Source organism: Dysidea avara, chromosome 11, assembly GCF_963678975.1.
Source record: "Dysidea avara chromosome 11, odDysAvar1.4, whole genome shotgun sequence".
Classification (NCBI taxonomy): Eukaryota; Metazoa; Porifera; class Demospongiae; order Dictyoceratida; family Dysideidae; genus Dysidea; species Dysidea avara.
In genome coordinates, this window is record NC_089282.1 from 19714808 (window position 1) to 19732573 (window position 17766).

At 37.5% G+C, this 17766-nt stretch overlaps 1 protein-coding gene and 3 non-coding genes across 4 annotated transcripts; 3 read left to right on the forward strand and 1 right to left on the reverse strand.

The window, feature by feature from the left end:
• The first annotated feature begins 65 nt into the window (after positions 1-65).
• Positions 66-17563, forward strand: LOC136238257 (clathrin heavy chain linker domain-containing protein 1-like). The gene is made up of 26 exons (XM_066028613.1): positions 66-304; positions 361-393; positions 935-1018; positions 2300-2403; positions 6760-6825; positions 6893-6919; positions 6980-7011; positions 7068-7180; positions 7236-7288; positions 7744-7798; positions 7853-7927; positions 7991-8072; positions 9347-9393; positions 9438-9497; positions 9558-9614; positions 9659-9729; positions 13392-13501; positions 15047-15087; positions 15145-15209; positions 15265-15328; positions 15383-15461; positions 15531-15628; positions 15677-15733; positions 15801-15856; positions 17146-17209; positions 17258-17563. Exons 1-26 carry the CDS (start codon positions 224-226, stop codon positions 17498-17500), a joined length of 1917 nt encoding a protein of 638 aa, XP_065884685.1. The 5' UTR covers positions 66-223; the 3' UTR covers positions 17501-17563.
• Positions 5284-5355, forward strand: Trnaq-cug (transfer RNA glutamine (anticodon CUG)). The gene has a single exon. It is a non-coding gene; the product is annotated as a tRNA-Gln (tRNA).
• Positions 5741-5812, reverse strand: Trnaq-cug (transfer RNA glutamine (anticodon CUG)). Its single transcript has one exon. It is a non-coding gene; the product is annotated as a tRNA-Gln (tRNA).
• Trnaq-cug (transfer RNA glutamine (anticodon CUG)) lies at positions 6542-6613 on the forward strand. The gene has a single exon. It is a non-coding gene; the product is annotated as a tRNA-Gln (tRNA).
• Positions 17564-17766: the final 203 nt, after the last annotated feature.

A 17766-nucleotide genomic window follows, 5' to 3' on the forward strand; every position in this document is an offset into this window, starting at 1 on the left:
TTGAAGTGAGGTGGGTGTGGCATAACCTTGAAAAACTGATGTGTGTATTGAAGGGGGAAAACCCTGTGAAATAAACAGAAGTATGCTGTTGGCATGGCAACAAGTGTAGGGAAGGGCAGTGGGTTCGCGAGGGACTGAGGCATCAAGTATTGCGTAGATGATCTGTCACTTCTCTCTGACTGTGAACCGTTCAACTTCTAATTAGAGCCGTCCCGTGATTTAAATGACGTCTACGGATTTTCACCGCTACGTGCCAACCTCACAGAAAGAGTTTGCCGAAACTGCGCTACATCAACTAAGAAAGGTTACTAGTTACTGTTGTGGTTCATACGGGGGTTCATGCCTTACTTGTTACTGTAGCTCAGGGAAGGAGGTAGCAGGCACGTGAGCCAGGTATGTACGCACGCTTTTGAATGTGTGAATTGTACATATGCACCTGTCAAATGTCATCACCACTCCCCCTCCTCTGGGGAGGTGCACAGGTGTGTACTGCTAATGTGGAAACCAGCGGTGCTAATTTTCAGTGGTCATCAATGTACCCGGCCAGTTTGAAAATATAATGTGATTGCTGGGGAGCTATGTACTTTAGGTTTCTAAAGGTTTTCCTTAATCTTAACCAATGGCCATTGTACTGGATCGGTTGTTGCGGAATGATAATGTGCTGCTCTTATAGGACCAACTTAGTTTACAGAGTTGGCTTTTAAGAACCTGTACATCCATCCACTGCACATTCAAAGGTTTGACTATTCTCTGCAAAATCGATCTTGACTGTTGGCTGTCACTGGGGAGTGGGGGTAGGTGACACATTTTGTTAGATTACAAAGAAGTGCAGTAACATGGCCTTGCTTAGGTACCTTTAATACATCCCTGTATAAGATAATGAACTCTGGAATGATATAAATCTTTTGTCATCATTTTTGGTATTCATGTACAGGAGCAGTTGGCAGCATGTAGTGTGATATTTGATAGTATTGTGGAGCAACTTCCATTGTATGGTCCAGCACTGGCTAAGATAAAGGTAACCATAATTGTGGAGTACTTCTTTATACATTTCAGATTTCCAATTCTTGATACTCAACACCGAGTTATGAGAAAAACATTTGGCTAAGTCTGTCCTGATTTTCCAAGTCAGTTTATATGCCAGAGGGTGGTGCAGTTTCCTTACCCCTAAGCACACAATAGAAAATTTGTGTAGTTTATTTCAAACCATTTATATTAGTAAGCATTTGTGGTTTTAATGACAGAGGATATGTAACAGTACGTGGCTTTGATGACACAGCATTGACACAGCATTGTATGCTGTTGCTGTAGTAACAGTTCTTTTTTTCATAAGCAGAATAATTATTGTACAGGTTGCCATAATGTAGCCTGTCATGTAAACCATGTACTAGAGAGTACTTACTCTCAGGAGGAGCCCCAACCAAAACGTATATCTCCCATACAGACAACCATCTATATCTGGTGTTTGTTATTTACTAATGGCATCTTCACAATCATTATCTAGCAACCTGATGTACTCAAGGACAAGGTGTGAACATTTACAGTGTGTGTGTGTGTCCACAAAGTACAGTGGGAATTTGTGGGATGGGCTTCCTAAGAAAATGTAAATTCTTTGTATTTCCTACTGAAGTTATTTTATTTCCTACTGAAGTTATTTTGTTTAGCTGTAGTCTGATGTTTGCTTGTTTCATCACAACTGACTTGTAACAAGTGCACGTATACACTAATGGTTTCCCATGTTGACAACAAACAAAGGTGATGTAGTCTTGTGGTCTATTCATAGCACTGCCCACAAATGGAGGTGTTACTCACAAAATAGTACCCACTTATGAATTAAGGGTATTCCACTAATAGGGATACTTCATAAAACATTTGTGCGTATGTATCCACTATTTCCATCTTATGTGTACGATATTATGAAAGGGACAATCCTGGTTATCAAGGTGTCCTGAAGAAGCCTACAAGGAACCTTCTCCTTGTTGCACTGTTGTTTGTGTACCATAAGATCACCAGACAAAATAACATTTCATTGTGATGACAACCTACACTGCAATTTTGGTCTAAATGTATGTATGATATCACAAAGGATACCATAGATATGTGTCCTTATTTTCAAGGTGTCCTTATTCGTGAGTTGTCCTGATTTTAGAGATCTAAATGTTTGTACAGTGTGGACCTTTCCTGTTCTGGTATCTACATTTCAGAATGTCTTAAGTGATGTGGTTTATAGTTGTGCACCATATACCCTATCATCATAGGCTGAAGTATTTGCTCACAATTATTGTTGTGTTTACCATAGGGACAATATGAGCAGATAATAGGAGTAGCTAAAAGAGTAGAGACAAGCAGGAAGATAGCAGCCTACAATGAGCTCACACGATCTACAGAAATAGCCACCTTGAGGTACCAGATTTTAGAATTGTCTAGATGATAATTATTGCTAGTACAGCTTAATTATAAAACAAAAGTTCATAAAGCAGACATTCCTTTTATATGGCGTACCCTTGGTTATCCGAACCCCAATGTTCGGAGGTAATGACAAAAAATGTTTATTTTTGTTTGGCTAATTGGAACCTGACTAACTCTGCTAACTTATAAGCAGTCACTGCATATGAACAGTCCTGTTTGATTTCAGGTTTGAACTAGGGCTGAAACGGATAGCAACATTTACTATCCGGATATCCTGAACAAAACCTATCCGGATATCCTACGGATAGTGACATCATCACTTGCTATAGAAACATTTTATAGTTTATTGTAAGCATCCTTGTTTTACTAGTACTAGAAGCAAACAAACATTAACATGATAGCAAAAGGCTTGTGGTAATGTTACACTGTTACTTTGCACCGTCTGTAACAAGATTGGCAGCTGGAGAAAACATGAATACAAGTAGGCATTCCAGTATCCGAGATTTTTAAATAAAAAAATTCTCCGTATATTCCCCAATAGAACCCTGGCACAAAATAATAACTCGCGTTTAACTTGAGATTGCCCCGTAGTGCGAGCTCCAATGAAGATGAATATCGCTATGGGGTTTGTCCACACGCTGATCATCATGAAAATCTTAGTTTTGTCGTGCGCGTTACATATAGGTAAGTTTTGTGTTGTTTGTAATCTTTTCATGCCTTGTAATATATGTAGAATACTTTAAAACTTTTAAAAACGTACTGTCGGGTGGAAGGTAGTCACTGGTGCTTACTTTAAAGTGCATAGTTACTTCGCTCGGGTTAGCGATTTTCAGCTCCAGAGCAATTTTCTGATGGCTGTGTCATCAGCTCAAAAATACAAACCACTTCAAAGTCGGCATAACAATGCCGTAATTGAAACCACAACTCCACCTTAGGTATTGTTGCATCATTGTGGCACCTCCACTTCAGTTGTTTACCTTTATAAGTTGTTAACTTGATGTTTTTACTTACTTGAGATAGTCACTTGCCTATGGGTATGCACCACTGTATTGAGAAGTGTGCAGTAGGTGAAACATATTAGCTCACCACAAAGCATACAAAGATCACTGAGATCCGATAAGATCTGAAGTTACTCTCATTACATGTACAAACTTGCAGCTAGAAGCAACTGCAGTTTCAAGACAGTCCAGATTGCTAGATGGCTTCCTGATTCAATTGTGCCATTTTTCCCTTTAAAATGTATGGGGAGCCCTGGAGAAAAAATGTACCTTTTTTCAGTTTTTAAGCACTGTGCATGCCAAAGTAGCTAATTCCAACCCAACAAACTATATATTTCTGAGATCAGCAATCAATGCTCTATCTATTGAGCATATAAAAAGTCCATTTTTCCAAAATTTAAAAATCGGATGGAATGCCTAATACAAGATGTAGCAGTTGCTACAAGACCTTTTCCAGGTACAACTAGTCGTAAAGAACTCTTTATAAGGCAATAACTATTCTGTTACAACTTCTTCAGCAACATTCACAGCCTCGCTTCGTAATTTAGCGATGGGTGTGGTCGCGAGCAAGCTGATTAACTTACCAGGCTGCTGTTAACTTCACATAATCTAGCTTAGCTAACTCTCCATGATGAAAATTGATTCAGCTAGTGATGAGAAGTTGGACAGATAAATGGCTTTAAGTTATTACTATCCGCTAGGTTTCGAAGTACTATCCGGATAGTAAATTATTATCCGGATATCCGGATCATACGGATATCTGTTTCAGCTCTAGTTTGAACAATTGAGTGTCCAATGTATTAAGTTTAGTGCATAGATACCAGTAAAGATTGTACGGTGTACTAAATTGTCCAATCAATTATACCAAAGTACCAATGTGCATGTGTGCAAAGGCACATGCTTTGTGGTGCTCAAAATGGCAACTGACAATTTGGCCAATTTCAATAGAAGCACTCTTGCTGACCAAAACTTAATCAACTATTTCATACCCCAAAGGACCCCTTGTGTTTGGGTAGCTGAACAGTTCATATTTCCATGGATATGCGTGTAAAATTAATAGAGTAATTTCTAACTACACTGTATACTAATTGATTATATTTTGACTGTTTTATTGCATTTCTTTGATTTTTTAGTGTACTGAAACTGGTACTGTAAGGCTAAACATTTACGTAAGTCCCGAAATTGAAACAGAAGATGAACTAATTTTTTTAAACCTGAAAACAATAAATCTAAAGAGTTGGTTTAAAAGTGGAAACATGATTACCAACTAGTATCTAGTACTCGATTGGAGTGTCCAACTATTCCCCCTCCTCTATCTATACCTACTACTTGGTGTATACAGCAACTATAAAAGCTATAGTTTTGCTGAGTATTTTCAAAGGGGAGGTAGTTTCACCGCAGCTAAGTGACTGTTCTATTGGTTAGTTGCTAAGTTTAGTATTCTGTAATTACAAGAATCCTGAACTCCTGGAAAGTAGGGGTGAACAATACTACCCTTTTAGTTGCTAATGTATTATAACCACTTACTAGGTTGGGGTCAGTAGTTGACTAACAATCCTTTTAACGATTTAAGCCTACTGATCCTGTAGCCATGATTTACTCTGCAGGCAAGTGTAAACATCATCATAACCTCAAAACTAGTGCTACAAAAACTGTTACGCAACGAGGAAGTTTGTTTAATATCAATTGTGATACTAAACTGGAAACCCCCTATGCTCCTGTCTTTCCTTGCACAAGGCCACAAATGTCTGAGTTATCAATGTTATTGTATGTTGTGAAAAACTTAGCCAAGAGTAACTTAACTTGGTAAGTAACTTTAAGTAACACATAATGTAGTGTGTACATAAGACAGGTAATGAAAGTGGTTCACAATGTGGGTCCCATGGTGTAATGGTTAGCATACCAGACTCTGAATCTGGTGATCTGAGTTCAAATCTCAGTGGGACCAACATTTTTTTTCTTTTTTTTTTTGGTGATCTTTTGATGATATTTCTCTTCTTAAACTCCATTTTGTCACTTTTTTATTTCTGAAATATGGAGTTATCTTGTGTCCTTAGTACACTTTTCTTGTGCAACAACTGTTGACTACTTGGTTGAGTTACACAAAAACTGGTGAACAAGACCCATTCCCATGCACACATTTTGAATTACCATTTTGCATAGACAACAGGGCAGAAATTGGATGGTTGTTTTTGGAAGATAGAAACAGATTTTACAAATCTGAAAGACATGGTTAACCCTCTTTCGGTAATGGTAAACTAACTAAAAGTATCAAATGGCATAATCAAAAGATTACTTTAAAAGTACCAAAAAAAAAGAAAGAAAAGAAATGCTGGTCCCACTGAGATTTGAACTCAGATCACCAGATTCAGAGTCTGGTATGCTAACCATTACACCACAGGACCCACACACTAATCACCTTCATTACTTGTCTTTTGTAGCAATGGAGCACATGTTCTACCACTACACCTACCAGTGTTTTATACACCATTTCAAAAAATTTAACTACAGTACTGGGTAACACCGCTAACAGCCACTTGGCTGCCACCTTAAAAAGCTGTTTGTTGCTTTTAATAAAAATTTAATTTGCAATATCTTTTATTTTTTACTTTTTGTGTGATGATATGGTCATAGCAAGAGTTCATAATATACATACTGAGGAGAGTATCCTACTCTCATATACCCCTGTAGAAGGGTGTATCGTGAAGTTATAACGTAGCACTTCTGAGTTCTCCCATTTTTCTTTGTACAATTAATGATGTCATTAGGTAATGATTATGACCAAGAGTTCATAATACACTGAGGAGAGTATCCCACTCTCATATACCCCTGTAGAAGGGAGTATCGTGAAGTCATGATGTAACAACAAGATGTTGTGGTTTGTGATGTACAGGCAGCCTTAAAAGTGCAAGAATTGTTAGCATCATTTCACACTCGCAACCGCTCAGGATAGCCGTATTCGTGAATGGCCTAGCAAGAAATGCCTGCGAAGCATTCTTAACCTATGAAGGAATGATTGTAGTTAAAAACAACTATCTAATTTTCTGACCCTAGTTTTTATCACTGAGCTAAACAATGGTAACACATACTGTAGTGTGTACAAAAGGCAAGTAATGAAAGTGATTTCCTGTGTGGGTCCCATGGTGTAATGGTTAGCATACCAGACTCTGAATCTGGTGATCTGAGTTCAAATCTCAGTGGGACCAACATTTTTTTTCTTTTTTGTATTTTTCCGTAGTCTTTTGATGATATTTCTTTTCTTAAACTACGTATGTTTGTCAGTTTTTTACTTCTGAAAAGTTTGTTTTATTTTATCTGTTTTATTTTTGCTTTTGTGCATGTGATGATATAGTCATTACCAAAAGAGAGTTAAAGAACTACAAGTGAAAATAGATTCTTTGAAAGTTGACAACCAAAAGTGAGTCACCGTGTTTATATTCTGAAATGACACAAAACAAAAAAATTATTTTTTATTAATCTTGTAGGATTTCTGCAAATATCCAATACCTCAGGTTAGAAAGTGCTCATGTTTTAACTTTATCAATATCAAACTTAGTTTTTTTTTGCTATAGAGAATCAGCTAATACTGCCAGAATAGAAAGGGGTAAGCTAGAATCACCTCGAAATTGAATGTATATACTATGTCTCTTATACGTACAGAGAAGAAAATTAAATTGGCTACTCCAGTGAAGGAGTATATGACAATGGAGAAACGTAAGCAGTTGAGGATGACAAGCAGAGATGCTGTCAATCTACGACAACTCCACAAAGAGGTATTAGAATGAACAAGTGTAAATGTATGGCATTAAAATGCATTTATTCTTCAAGTTTGAAAGTGCAAAGGCAGAAGTCCAAGAAACTAAAGACACAGTCAAATTAAGGTATGCATGGCATGCAGAGGAGTGCTCTAAGTGCTACCTAAATATATTACTCTTAATTGCATTGTTTTACTTGTTATTTTACGTGACCCTCAACAGTCGCAATACAAACCTGAAAAACGAGGGGGTCACTGGGGTTCATTAGATATTCAGAACGTACTTTCACATAAGTTTCAAGGCAATGTACTTTGTTTTGTAAAAATTGCTTGGATTCTGGATGAAATTAATAAGTCGCAATTTGGTGTATACAACTTCACTAGACTTATCACATACATATTATGTACACTGAACAATGATGATCCACTGCATTAAACTGAGATTGGCTTATTACCCACCTCAACAAACAATTTTTGCGTAATTTGTTATAGTGGCACTTAGAGCATGTCCAACCTCCTCTGCATGACATGGTGTATGCTCTATTAGAGTATTTAGCGAAAATTATTGCACTCTTATTTCAGGTATGTGCCTATCACAAGGAAGCTGAACCTTAAAGAAGAGCTGATCACTAAGGAAGTAAGTGTTGTTGTAATAGCTGTATACTTGCTGTAGTAAGTGTTACTATTCAAGGAGAGACGTAGTGAGCTAGCACTTAAAAACCGAGCTCTTGCTATCAGGTTCAATCAAGTGAAAGGAAAAGTTGAGGTGTGTATTATAGATGTTATGATTACAATGATAAAGTTATTATTAATATTGTTGTATTTTCAGGCTGCAAGAGCTTATGGAGCTTCTCGTAGGAAGTCAGTTTCACCAGCTCACACCATCGCTGAATATGTGTTGTTAGCAGCAGGTGTGTGTGTGTGTGTGTTGTGTGTGTGTTGTGTGTGTGTTGTGGGTCTCTGTATGTGTGTTATGAGTGTGTCCGTGTGTGCATTGACTGATTGACTGTGTGTATATACAGTACTTTTATAAGGATCACCCATGGATAAGAGCTGCGGCATGTAATTGAATACACTGATGTGAGATATGGAAACCATATGTGACCAACTGAGCGAAAACCCGATTTGTTTGCATAATTCTGTTTTTGAAATAAATGCCATTGAAATACACGTGTGCTACGTAAATACTTTTATGCATGTTTTAATCGTTTCTGTGAACAGTGAAGGAAGACTTAAATTGAAATTTTAATATACCAATGGATTTGCCTCTCATGGAGAATAAGAATTTCTTTGTTTCGTTTCTGTATCATGAAGCAAACACGAGTTATGTGTGTTTGATTACGTTGCAGTAAAACTTTATTGTCACCGTTTCTAAACTTGAACAACCTTCTTGCTTAATAGCATGGGTGTATTTAGGTAAAAAAAAACCTTGATAAATTCCCCAGTTCATGGTAAATAGAATGACTAATTCTGTATCCCGTTGTACTTGAGACTTTTATAATTATGAAAGTGCCTGTAGTTTTCCCATATAGGCATTGTACAAATCAATTGTTTTGCTCTTCTTGTTGTCTATCGCTATATCACCAAACACTTACCAGATAAGGCTGAAACTTAACAGCTCATTGGTTTTTCCCTCTAGACAACAAAAATGTCATAAAATGAAGTTTGAGAACAAGTCAGGTTTTTGCTTGGCAGGTCACATATACAGTGCATACAACTTGTCAGTTGTGTCTTCTTGAAAAAAATGTCTTGTGAGAGGAGCCATGTTGATAAAAAGATAATAGTCAGTCACTCAAGAATCCTTATAAATGCAATGCTACATAAGTGCCTTCTCATAGTAATTGTATGCTTTTTCTTGCTGAAAGTTACAGTAGCCACATCTATCAACCAGTAGAATACAGTATTAAGCAGAGTGGTAGACTTGCAGGCTTCAGTACTAATGAAGTAGTGACAAGTTGTGGTTTGGCTATTATCCAGGGGCAGATATTATAAGATCAACATACTCTAATAGAGCAGTCACTTATAGAAACACTTTACCAGTCACTTTCAAATCTTGTAGCAGTTATATCTAGGTAACTGTAGATGTCCATGTTTTGTTGCCTATAGTTGTGCGTGTGTGTATTGATGAAACATATTCGGGTGTATATGTGATAACATAATGTAATCATCATCATTGTGTTAACAGCTCAGAAACCTGAGAGTGATCAAATTGATGAACTCGCTGAAGATGACGTAAGTACCAAAACATATCCCATCATATCCTTATTGCTTCACAGGATCCACACAAAGAGAAGGAAACAGAAATGATGATGGATTATATCGAGAGATTTAATGAGGCATGTAACGAAGGCAGTAATCATTTTTGTCATTTCAGTATCTTCTTTTTGTACTTTTAGAATTTTGAAGGTGGCTACTTTGAAGAAGCAGCATTGATGGCAGCTAACTCCCCTAAGGTAACCATGTTGTGTGTGAGAACACAGTTTACATGTTGGATTAGGGCATCTTGAGAAGTAGTGAAACTCTTCACCGGTTTAAAGCAGTATGTGAAAAATATTCAGGAGATAAGAAGTGCGTGCATGTGTACTTTTGTAAAAAAAAATGTATATGTAACTCTGTGTATAAAAGTGGATGTACATACATACAGTGGAACCTCAGGTATCCAAACTCCTTGGAACCAGGGGCCGTATCTCTGAAACTTTATAAATAACCATAAACTTAAAAAAAAAAAATCAGTGTTTTCAACTACCCTAATAGAACAATCACTACTCTAATAGAGCAGTCATTTTCATATTTCAGTTAACTGAGAATCTGGATAAGTGGGGTCTGGATAGCTGAGGTTTCACTGTACACATGCATACATATATACTGTACATATATGACTTCACTTGACTTGAAGCCAGCCATCACACCAGCCATCATGAGATGATGCCATCCAGGGATGTGGTCACATATGTACAAACATACATACATACGTACGTACTTACATACATGCATACATACACACGTATGCATGTCTGTTGTATCTAATGCGTTCCTGTGTGCAGTGTAGCGTAGTGAGTAACTTTGTGTGTGTATGTGCAGTGTGTGCATGTGTGTATCAAGACACACAGTACTGTGTTGTGTGGCCAAGAAAGCTTGTACGCCACACTGTGAGTATATTTACAGGAAAAAACAAAATGCAATATTCATGCATATGTACTGTAGCTCTGTGCTCCCTTCTCGAATTGGAATCATTTTTATACTGTAAACTCCCTCCACCTTCAGCATCCCACGTACCATATTTGAACAAGATTCTATACACTCGTGAAATATGAACCCAAAATTCAGCTTAATTTCTTCGTTTTTTTTTTACCTTTGCTCAGGAGGCTTACATTATTCTTTTTGTGCACTTCAGAAAAACCATTATAAAATGCAAATGTGGAGCTCAATTTTCTTGAGTTTTGGTACACTTTAAAATCATATTGCAGCACAATCACATACCAAGTTTGGTCAAATCTGATAAACAGTCATAGAACTATGATCGATTATTTGCATTACAAAAGGCCAACTTGTTGTCACACCTACAGGGTAAACCACCTATGGGAATAACTTAATCAGTATGCATATAGGTCAACCATCATAGCTCAAGCCTTTTGTGGTTTAAAAGAAATCGCATTAGCAGCTATAGAGTTACAAGGCAAAAACCAAACAACTGTAAATCACGTGGTCAAAATACTCTAATAGAACAGTCATATTTCAGGGTAAAAGGGTGCATAAAATATCAAAAAAAACTTACCATGCAGCATTCGAACCAGGGACTCCATACCAAATGTATAGTCCTTAACCACTGAGCCGCTGCCATCACAGCTGTTCACCTCACTTAATTTCTACTTAAATGAAAATTCTAGATAAATCTACTCAATAGTAAAAGTCATACATATATCTACCATTAGAAAATCTAGAATGTTCTAGAACATTGTATGTGTGTTCTATTGTATGTGTGTTCTATACACGCCTGTTGCAACACTCGTCAGGAACTTCCAGCTGGTTGGCAGGACGTATTCTCACCACTATTCATAGTCCTTTACGCCAATCAACTGCATCAGCGCGGATGGCGCCATGCGGCTAATTTGATGCACTGTTCCATGCAGCGGTTGGCTGCCAATACTTTTGTCTACGGTTCCATGCAGTGGTTTCTTCCAAGTTAGGTTGTATTATTTGTCCATTAGGATTTTTATTTGCAGTGACTGTTCTATTAGAGTATCTAGATTTTTCATGCAAAATATGCTAAGTTGCAGTTGCTCAGTTATTAACAAAGCAAATCCTGCACCTTTTATGCTAGAATACGATTTCCAGCTGGTTGCCACCAGTTTTGCTAGCATAGCACTTATTATGATGGTACATTTGGTAAAGGACAGCCATTATTGCTGTGCATATTGAATTTATTTGGTTAATAATCAATACATTAATATTTAAAGGGACATGCCCCCAAAGGTACGTAAAATGCTTAAAATGGTGTAAAACACTAGAGGTGTACCGATATACCGATACATAATTATCGTATCAGTGGCCGATGTGGACATTTTTACTATATCAGTGGGAACCGATATTGCTGCTAAAAACCAATACGATACACCAATATACAACTGAACTACCTTGAGGACACTGTTATATCGATACACCACCAAAAAAAAGTGATTTTCGTGTATTTTCGAAGCACCCACAACATTACGTAGTGGTACCCACAAAAACGGTCTGCTAATTACTGACATACCTGTAAGCTTAAGGAATACTCCACCTTATTTTCATGGCTGTAGCTGCAGCGGATACGTGGGCCCAGCACAGTTTCTGAACCCGGTTCGTCATTTTTCCCAATGCGTAGTGTATTGTGGGATTCACCTGTTACCAAGACTATGGGAATTCACCTTAAACTAATTAGTTTAAACACAAAAAAATGGTCTGGAACATTGTGTACATGAATAATACTTCAGTAATTCGAGGACATTGTACGAAGAGTTGTTGCCCTAGAGTGGGCCATTTAGTTTAAAGAAAAAAGTTAAGGAGAGCCGCTTCGAGAATAGTGTCGCATGAGTAACTTAGTTTATAATGACTTTGTTCTAGTTTCTGTAGGCATATATAAACAGACACCATGTTTCCCAAGCCAAATTTTAGTGGGTTTCTCGTGCATTTTTGACCTTACCATGTCTGTAGATATGCGGAATTCCGCTAAATTCAGTAAATTTTATTAGGTTCGCAATCCCAATGGCTATTTTTAATATGGTTTTTTTTTGCTCTTCAACTTTTTCAGCAAAGTGCACCCCCCCTTTCCAAACTCTGGATCCGCCCCTGTTGTATGAACAGTAGGGCTGAAATGATCATGGTTTTTAATATTCAAGCACTCTCTACTAGAGCTGTACGATTGTGACTACAATTATTGCAAGTGATTACTACCCAGTAATCACAATTGTGCAATTGTACTACTTTCGATTAATCGATTAATTCACTTTTTTTTTGCGATTATTACATATCATGATTAGTGCTGCAATCAATTAATTGCATCGTTGATATAACGCACAGCCCTACTCACTAGAGTTAAAGATCAAGTACTCACGAATACTAGTTTCATGTACTTGTATATAGTCATATCCATTTGACATGTTTTATTTTATACTGACTTTAGGCAGTTTACAGCTTTTTCAAGTAACAACAATGATACACACACTGTATTACAGTACTGATGTTAGTGTTCTGACAAGATATTTTGCAAATCAAACTCCATAGCCTTCATTACGTCACTCCCTGATAGTAAACACATCATGTGATCTGGGTCATGTGATCTTAACAAGTACCAACATCCTTAAAGAGTACTCGGTGTTTGTAGTATTTGTTTCAGCTCTAATGAAAAGGATGCATCTTTCAAAAGCCTGAGTGAAGAAAGTTATGAAATCAAAGGTGGCAACCATAAAATGGCTGTAATGATGTTATTGATAATAAATTTAATAATAAACACGCATTATAAAAAGTTTGTATCGTTAACATCATTGAAGCCGTGCACAATGTGTTATCATTGACATCATTGACATCATTGCACCCATTTCATGGCCGCCACCTTTGATTTCACAACATTTTTCACCCAGGCTCTACACCGTTTTATACAGCGTGGCTGTTTTCACATCGATTATATAAGCTATAGTTTATGTATGAGTGTCTCTGCATCCTGTTTATCATCTTATGCAGTATAATTGTTGTAGGCATCATCCCCTGTGGCTATACTGCAATGCTCTACTCAACACAGTGTCTGCATTCCGACTACCATCAGTAGAAGACTCCATTGAGTGTGCTCTGTGTGCACTACAACAAGGTGAACATATTACAGCTTTTACATGTGATTGTCTCAGCAAAAAATCCACCTAGTTGGCACCGGTAAATTTTAGATAAATTGACCATACTCTACTTGATTGTCAGTGTTCAGTGTTTTGTCAATGTGTATGCTGGTAGATCAATCAATCCCAGATGTAATCATAGAAGTTTCCCCTTAGTGTATATAACAGTTTTATAGTTGAACCATATATGGTTGTGATTGTGACGTATCTACGGTATATAAGATTATGACTTATTTCTTATGATGTTTGGAGGCTTAATGTATTGCTGCATTGTATCTATAGCATAATCCAAATAGTTTTACTGCTTGTGGTCTCAGCATTTAGGTAATCCTCGCCTAAATCATCCTCAGGTCTCTACATTAAGTATATACCTTATCTTAAATGTGTTTGGTGAAAAAACAAGAGATAAAAAATCATGAAAGCAAACTGTACTTGCTAGCTAGCTCTGAGCTTTACTTCCTCAAGCGTTATGTTAGTGTTCCCATCCTCTAATGTAAATGGCACCCATCTTGTACTGAAAGTAAGCTAATAAATGCTCGACTGCTCTTTTAGAGTATCTCGATTTTGCCTACCAGTTTCTAGAAACTTTAGAAACCCCCCTGGAGCCATCCCTGGCACTGGCATTGATACGAATATGGCCCACAATAAAGCTTAGCCAAGATCTTGCCGATAAGTGTAAGATTAATTTTAGTTCTGAACTTTCTTCCGCAGTAATTGAGTACAAGTGTCTTGGTTAAGAGTCAAGTGGTGGCAAGGGGGTGGGGGTGGTGTTAGTCCCTCAGAATAACATATAGTTAGAAAAAAGGAGCTGAAATCACAAGAAAAGGTTGTCTTAGTCTAGTAGAGCATCCAAATACCCCTGATAGAACATGCTCTTGGTACTGCATATAAATTATGTATAGTTATTAGCCCTACAGAGCAGGGTATTTGATAAGGTAATATATCACTCCATTAGCCCAGTGTGAACACAGAATGACCCATACAACTCATGGCTTCTGCTCCAATTTTCTCAGCACTGGTTCAGCTTTGTGACCAATACTGTACACATCGAACATAAGCTGATTGGTCCAGTGGTATACTACTGGTGGAGCAGTAGATGTCTGGGTTGGACCAGTTTGGCTCAGAGTTGAAATACTTGTCAAAAACCCTGCTACAGAGATGTTGTAAAAAATTTGCTAAATTATAATTAGAGACCATTAGACCAACCACAAGGATCTAAAAACCTGAGATAAAGCTGAGGGTTTTTAAAGCCACAAAGATCTTATTCATACCATTTTCTAATAAACATTTTAAATTGGCCAATTAAATACTTCAGAATTATACCTACAATATAAAGCAATTCTGGTTAACACTGAGACATTAATTGTGGAAGGTAAAAAAGCAACAGCTTCTGGGGGTTACACATACTATCCACTGATCACCCCCTCCCTCCTAGCATCAACAACTTCCTCTACCACTGATACCATGTAACCTATAATTCTATACTTGTAAAAGCTATAATACTATGGAGATTTTATTCATAGGGCAACTCACTCAGTTGATTTACTGGATCAGTGGAGGAAATGTACGTATGTTATCACATGTATATACAACCTGCTTTATCAGCCTCTTCCACACTCAGCTTACCCCTAGCACAGCTTTGGGAGACCTAGTGATGGATCACTGCCAGTGTCCTAGCACTAAGAGGTACGTACCACTTCTGCTTATTATATGTGTCTACATATGGTATGGACATTTACAGTTGTATGTGCAGTAGCACTGATCTAGCCTACACAGTGTACTCCTCAACAGGAGACCATCCTAAGGTACTAACTAGAGTGATAATCCATTTGCTTTTATCATATTTGTTGCTGCCCCAGGCTATGTACTGTTTGATCAGACAGGGGAGGATTCGTTCTGGTCTCAGTTATGCAGAGAAGGTGAAACTATCAGTAAAAGGTAGTTATATATCACTTGCCATGACGTGTACTATATAGTACATATGCTCTATCATGTACTTTTGTTTAGATTATGCAGTGGTCCTTAATTCTTATCCAAGTAAGAGCTTGGCACAAGTAATGGTCCAGCCTCCAGCCCCACACACATCCAAACTAACTCTTTTCATGGTAACTTTAATTGTCACATTTCCTGAATTTAGTTTTACCAATATACAGGCTGTACACCTTCTGCTAAAGGCTGGATTGAAGTTGGAATCACTAGAACTATTAGAGGTACATACGTAATTTTGTCAATACTGAATGTTGTGAATGTACTTATCATCTACTTATTACTACACAGGAGTACAAAATCAAACATCAGCAGTCATTAGAATCCATTGTACTCGGCGACAATCAGTAAGTGGTCAATAACAACTTTGTTCTACAGCGCATGGTACCTTCTTTAATGGAAATTACTTATAATGGACTCCTCCTAAGTATGGACACTATGCCATGGTCCCTACCATATTCTCATTGCCTACATACACCTCTGTACAACGGACACCTCTTTATAATGGCTAACAGACAATGTGTCTCCATTTACATGTGAATGCACCAATGTATTAGAATGCTCACGTGGCATGAGGTAACCAAGGCAACTACCTTGCTAATAATAATTAATCGTATTTAAATGAAGAGAACTTTAGTACTGTGAGATAAAGCAGTCACCTAAAATTAAAATAAACAAAGTGGCATCTCCATAAAAGGCAAGCAAGCATAGTCCGCAAATGTACATTATTTAGATGTTTTGCTATATTAAGTACAGTGTGTCTATTCCGGTCACCTTTGGGCCAAAATTTACTGACATTAAGCAGGTGGCTGCATTAGGCAGGTCACTTTGTACACAAATGACACAGTTAGGGACTTTTATAATGGCCAGTTTAGACAGGTTACCTTATTATACAGAAATCTGATTAGAAAGGTTTCGCTGTACTGTACAGCTAAAACTTTTGAGTTTTAGGAACACTCAAAATATTTTTAAGGATGCATAAAGACCAAATTGTTACATGACTGTATAACAATGGTGGCTTGGTATAGAGATGAAATGTTAAAATTGTCTGAATTGTGATGTGTGTTGTAATAATTGGCATGGCATAGATCCAGTGACAATTAGTAAAACCATACACATTCCAGCCATTGCTTATAATGATTACTACTTTTATGAATATATGGCCAACTTTATGAAACCCTCTGCAAATAATTTTTACCACTAAGCTGAGAAATTTGTTATTTATTGACAAATTTTCTCTCTGGCTAGTTTTGTAGTGCAACTGTTACAGTTTTGTAGTGCAACTGTTACAGCTTTGTTTGTGCATGCATATTATGCACACCTCACATCATACCATATTCAAACAGTAACCAACTGTTTTCTCCGGCTATCATAGCCCATCAGAAATGGTTCAAATTATCAACTCAATGAAACATTCAACTTGCTTATAATTCTTAGAAGAAAAATTAAAACAGGTTATATAGCAAACCCACATTGTGAAGGATCCGGTTATCCCATAAACAGGACATGTACCTTTCAGGATAAGCACTTCGTGCTAAGAAACACACACAATACCATGTCAGCGAGTGTTTGTTAGAGTAATCCACTGTATGACGGTTGCAGCCATCAATGAGTTAACCATCTCTTTTCATTATAGGACAAGTACAGAAGTGTGGCAGAGCCTTTTGAAATGTTTAGAAGAATACCAAGAATTTGATCTGGTGTGAACACTATTAACATCAAGCATGCATAAAGATATTTTGTTACAGGCTGCAGAGATACTAGCACTGATCACAGTGAGACAAGTCATACATAAGGAAGCAGTGGCGTTGCGTACACAGTGGGCACAACACATTGAGACACACTCAAGAGCAGTCACACCACACCCTCGATCGGACACGCCCATGTCAGATGCCACCTCATTCACTGGCACACCTTTCACCAGAACTGCATCCCCAGCTAGTAGTGATGACTATAGTGACTCTGAAATGAATAGCTCCATTGTGAGCTGATGTGTGTGTTGCATTTAAAACCATCTCTAACATTTAAACCTGCTGAGATAATTATACTTGTTACTGTTCTTGTCAATAGTAATTATATATCACACTGGTGTGGCACACCAGACCGTCTTCCTGGACCACATGACTGTGTGTCTTTATACAGTGCCAGTTACCTCTAGACCAAGATTTTTTGGCCTAGCCTATAGCCTATAGTCTTTTCACGTTCACCTGAGCCCTCAGTCATTTCTTGTTAATAACTCTTACATGGACCAGCTGCC

Coding starts and splice junctions, on each gene's coding strand:
- LOC136238257 (XM_066028613.1), top strand. CDS start 224: ATGACGTCTACGGATTTTCACCGCTACGTGCCAACCTCACAGAAAGAG. Junction 305..360: donor CGCTACATCAACTAAGAAAG/GTTACTAGTTAC, acceptor TTGTTACTGTAG/CTCAGGGAAGGAGGTAGCAG. Junction 2,404..6,759: donor ACAGAAATAGCCACCTTGAG/GTACCAGATTTT, acceptor GTGATGATATAG/TCATTACCAAAAGAGAGTTA.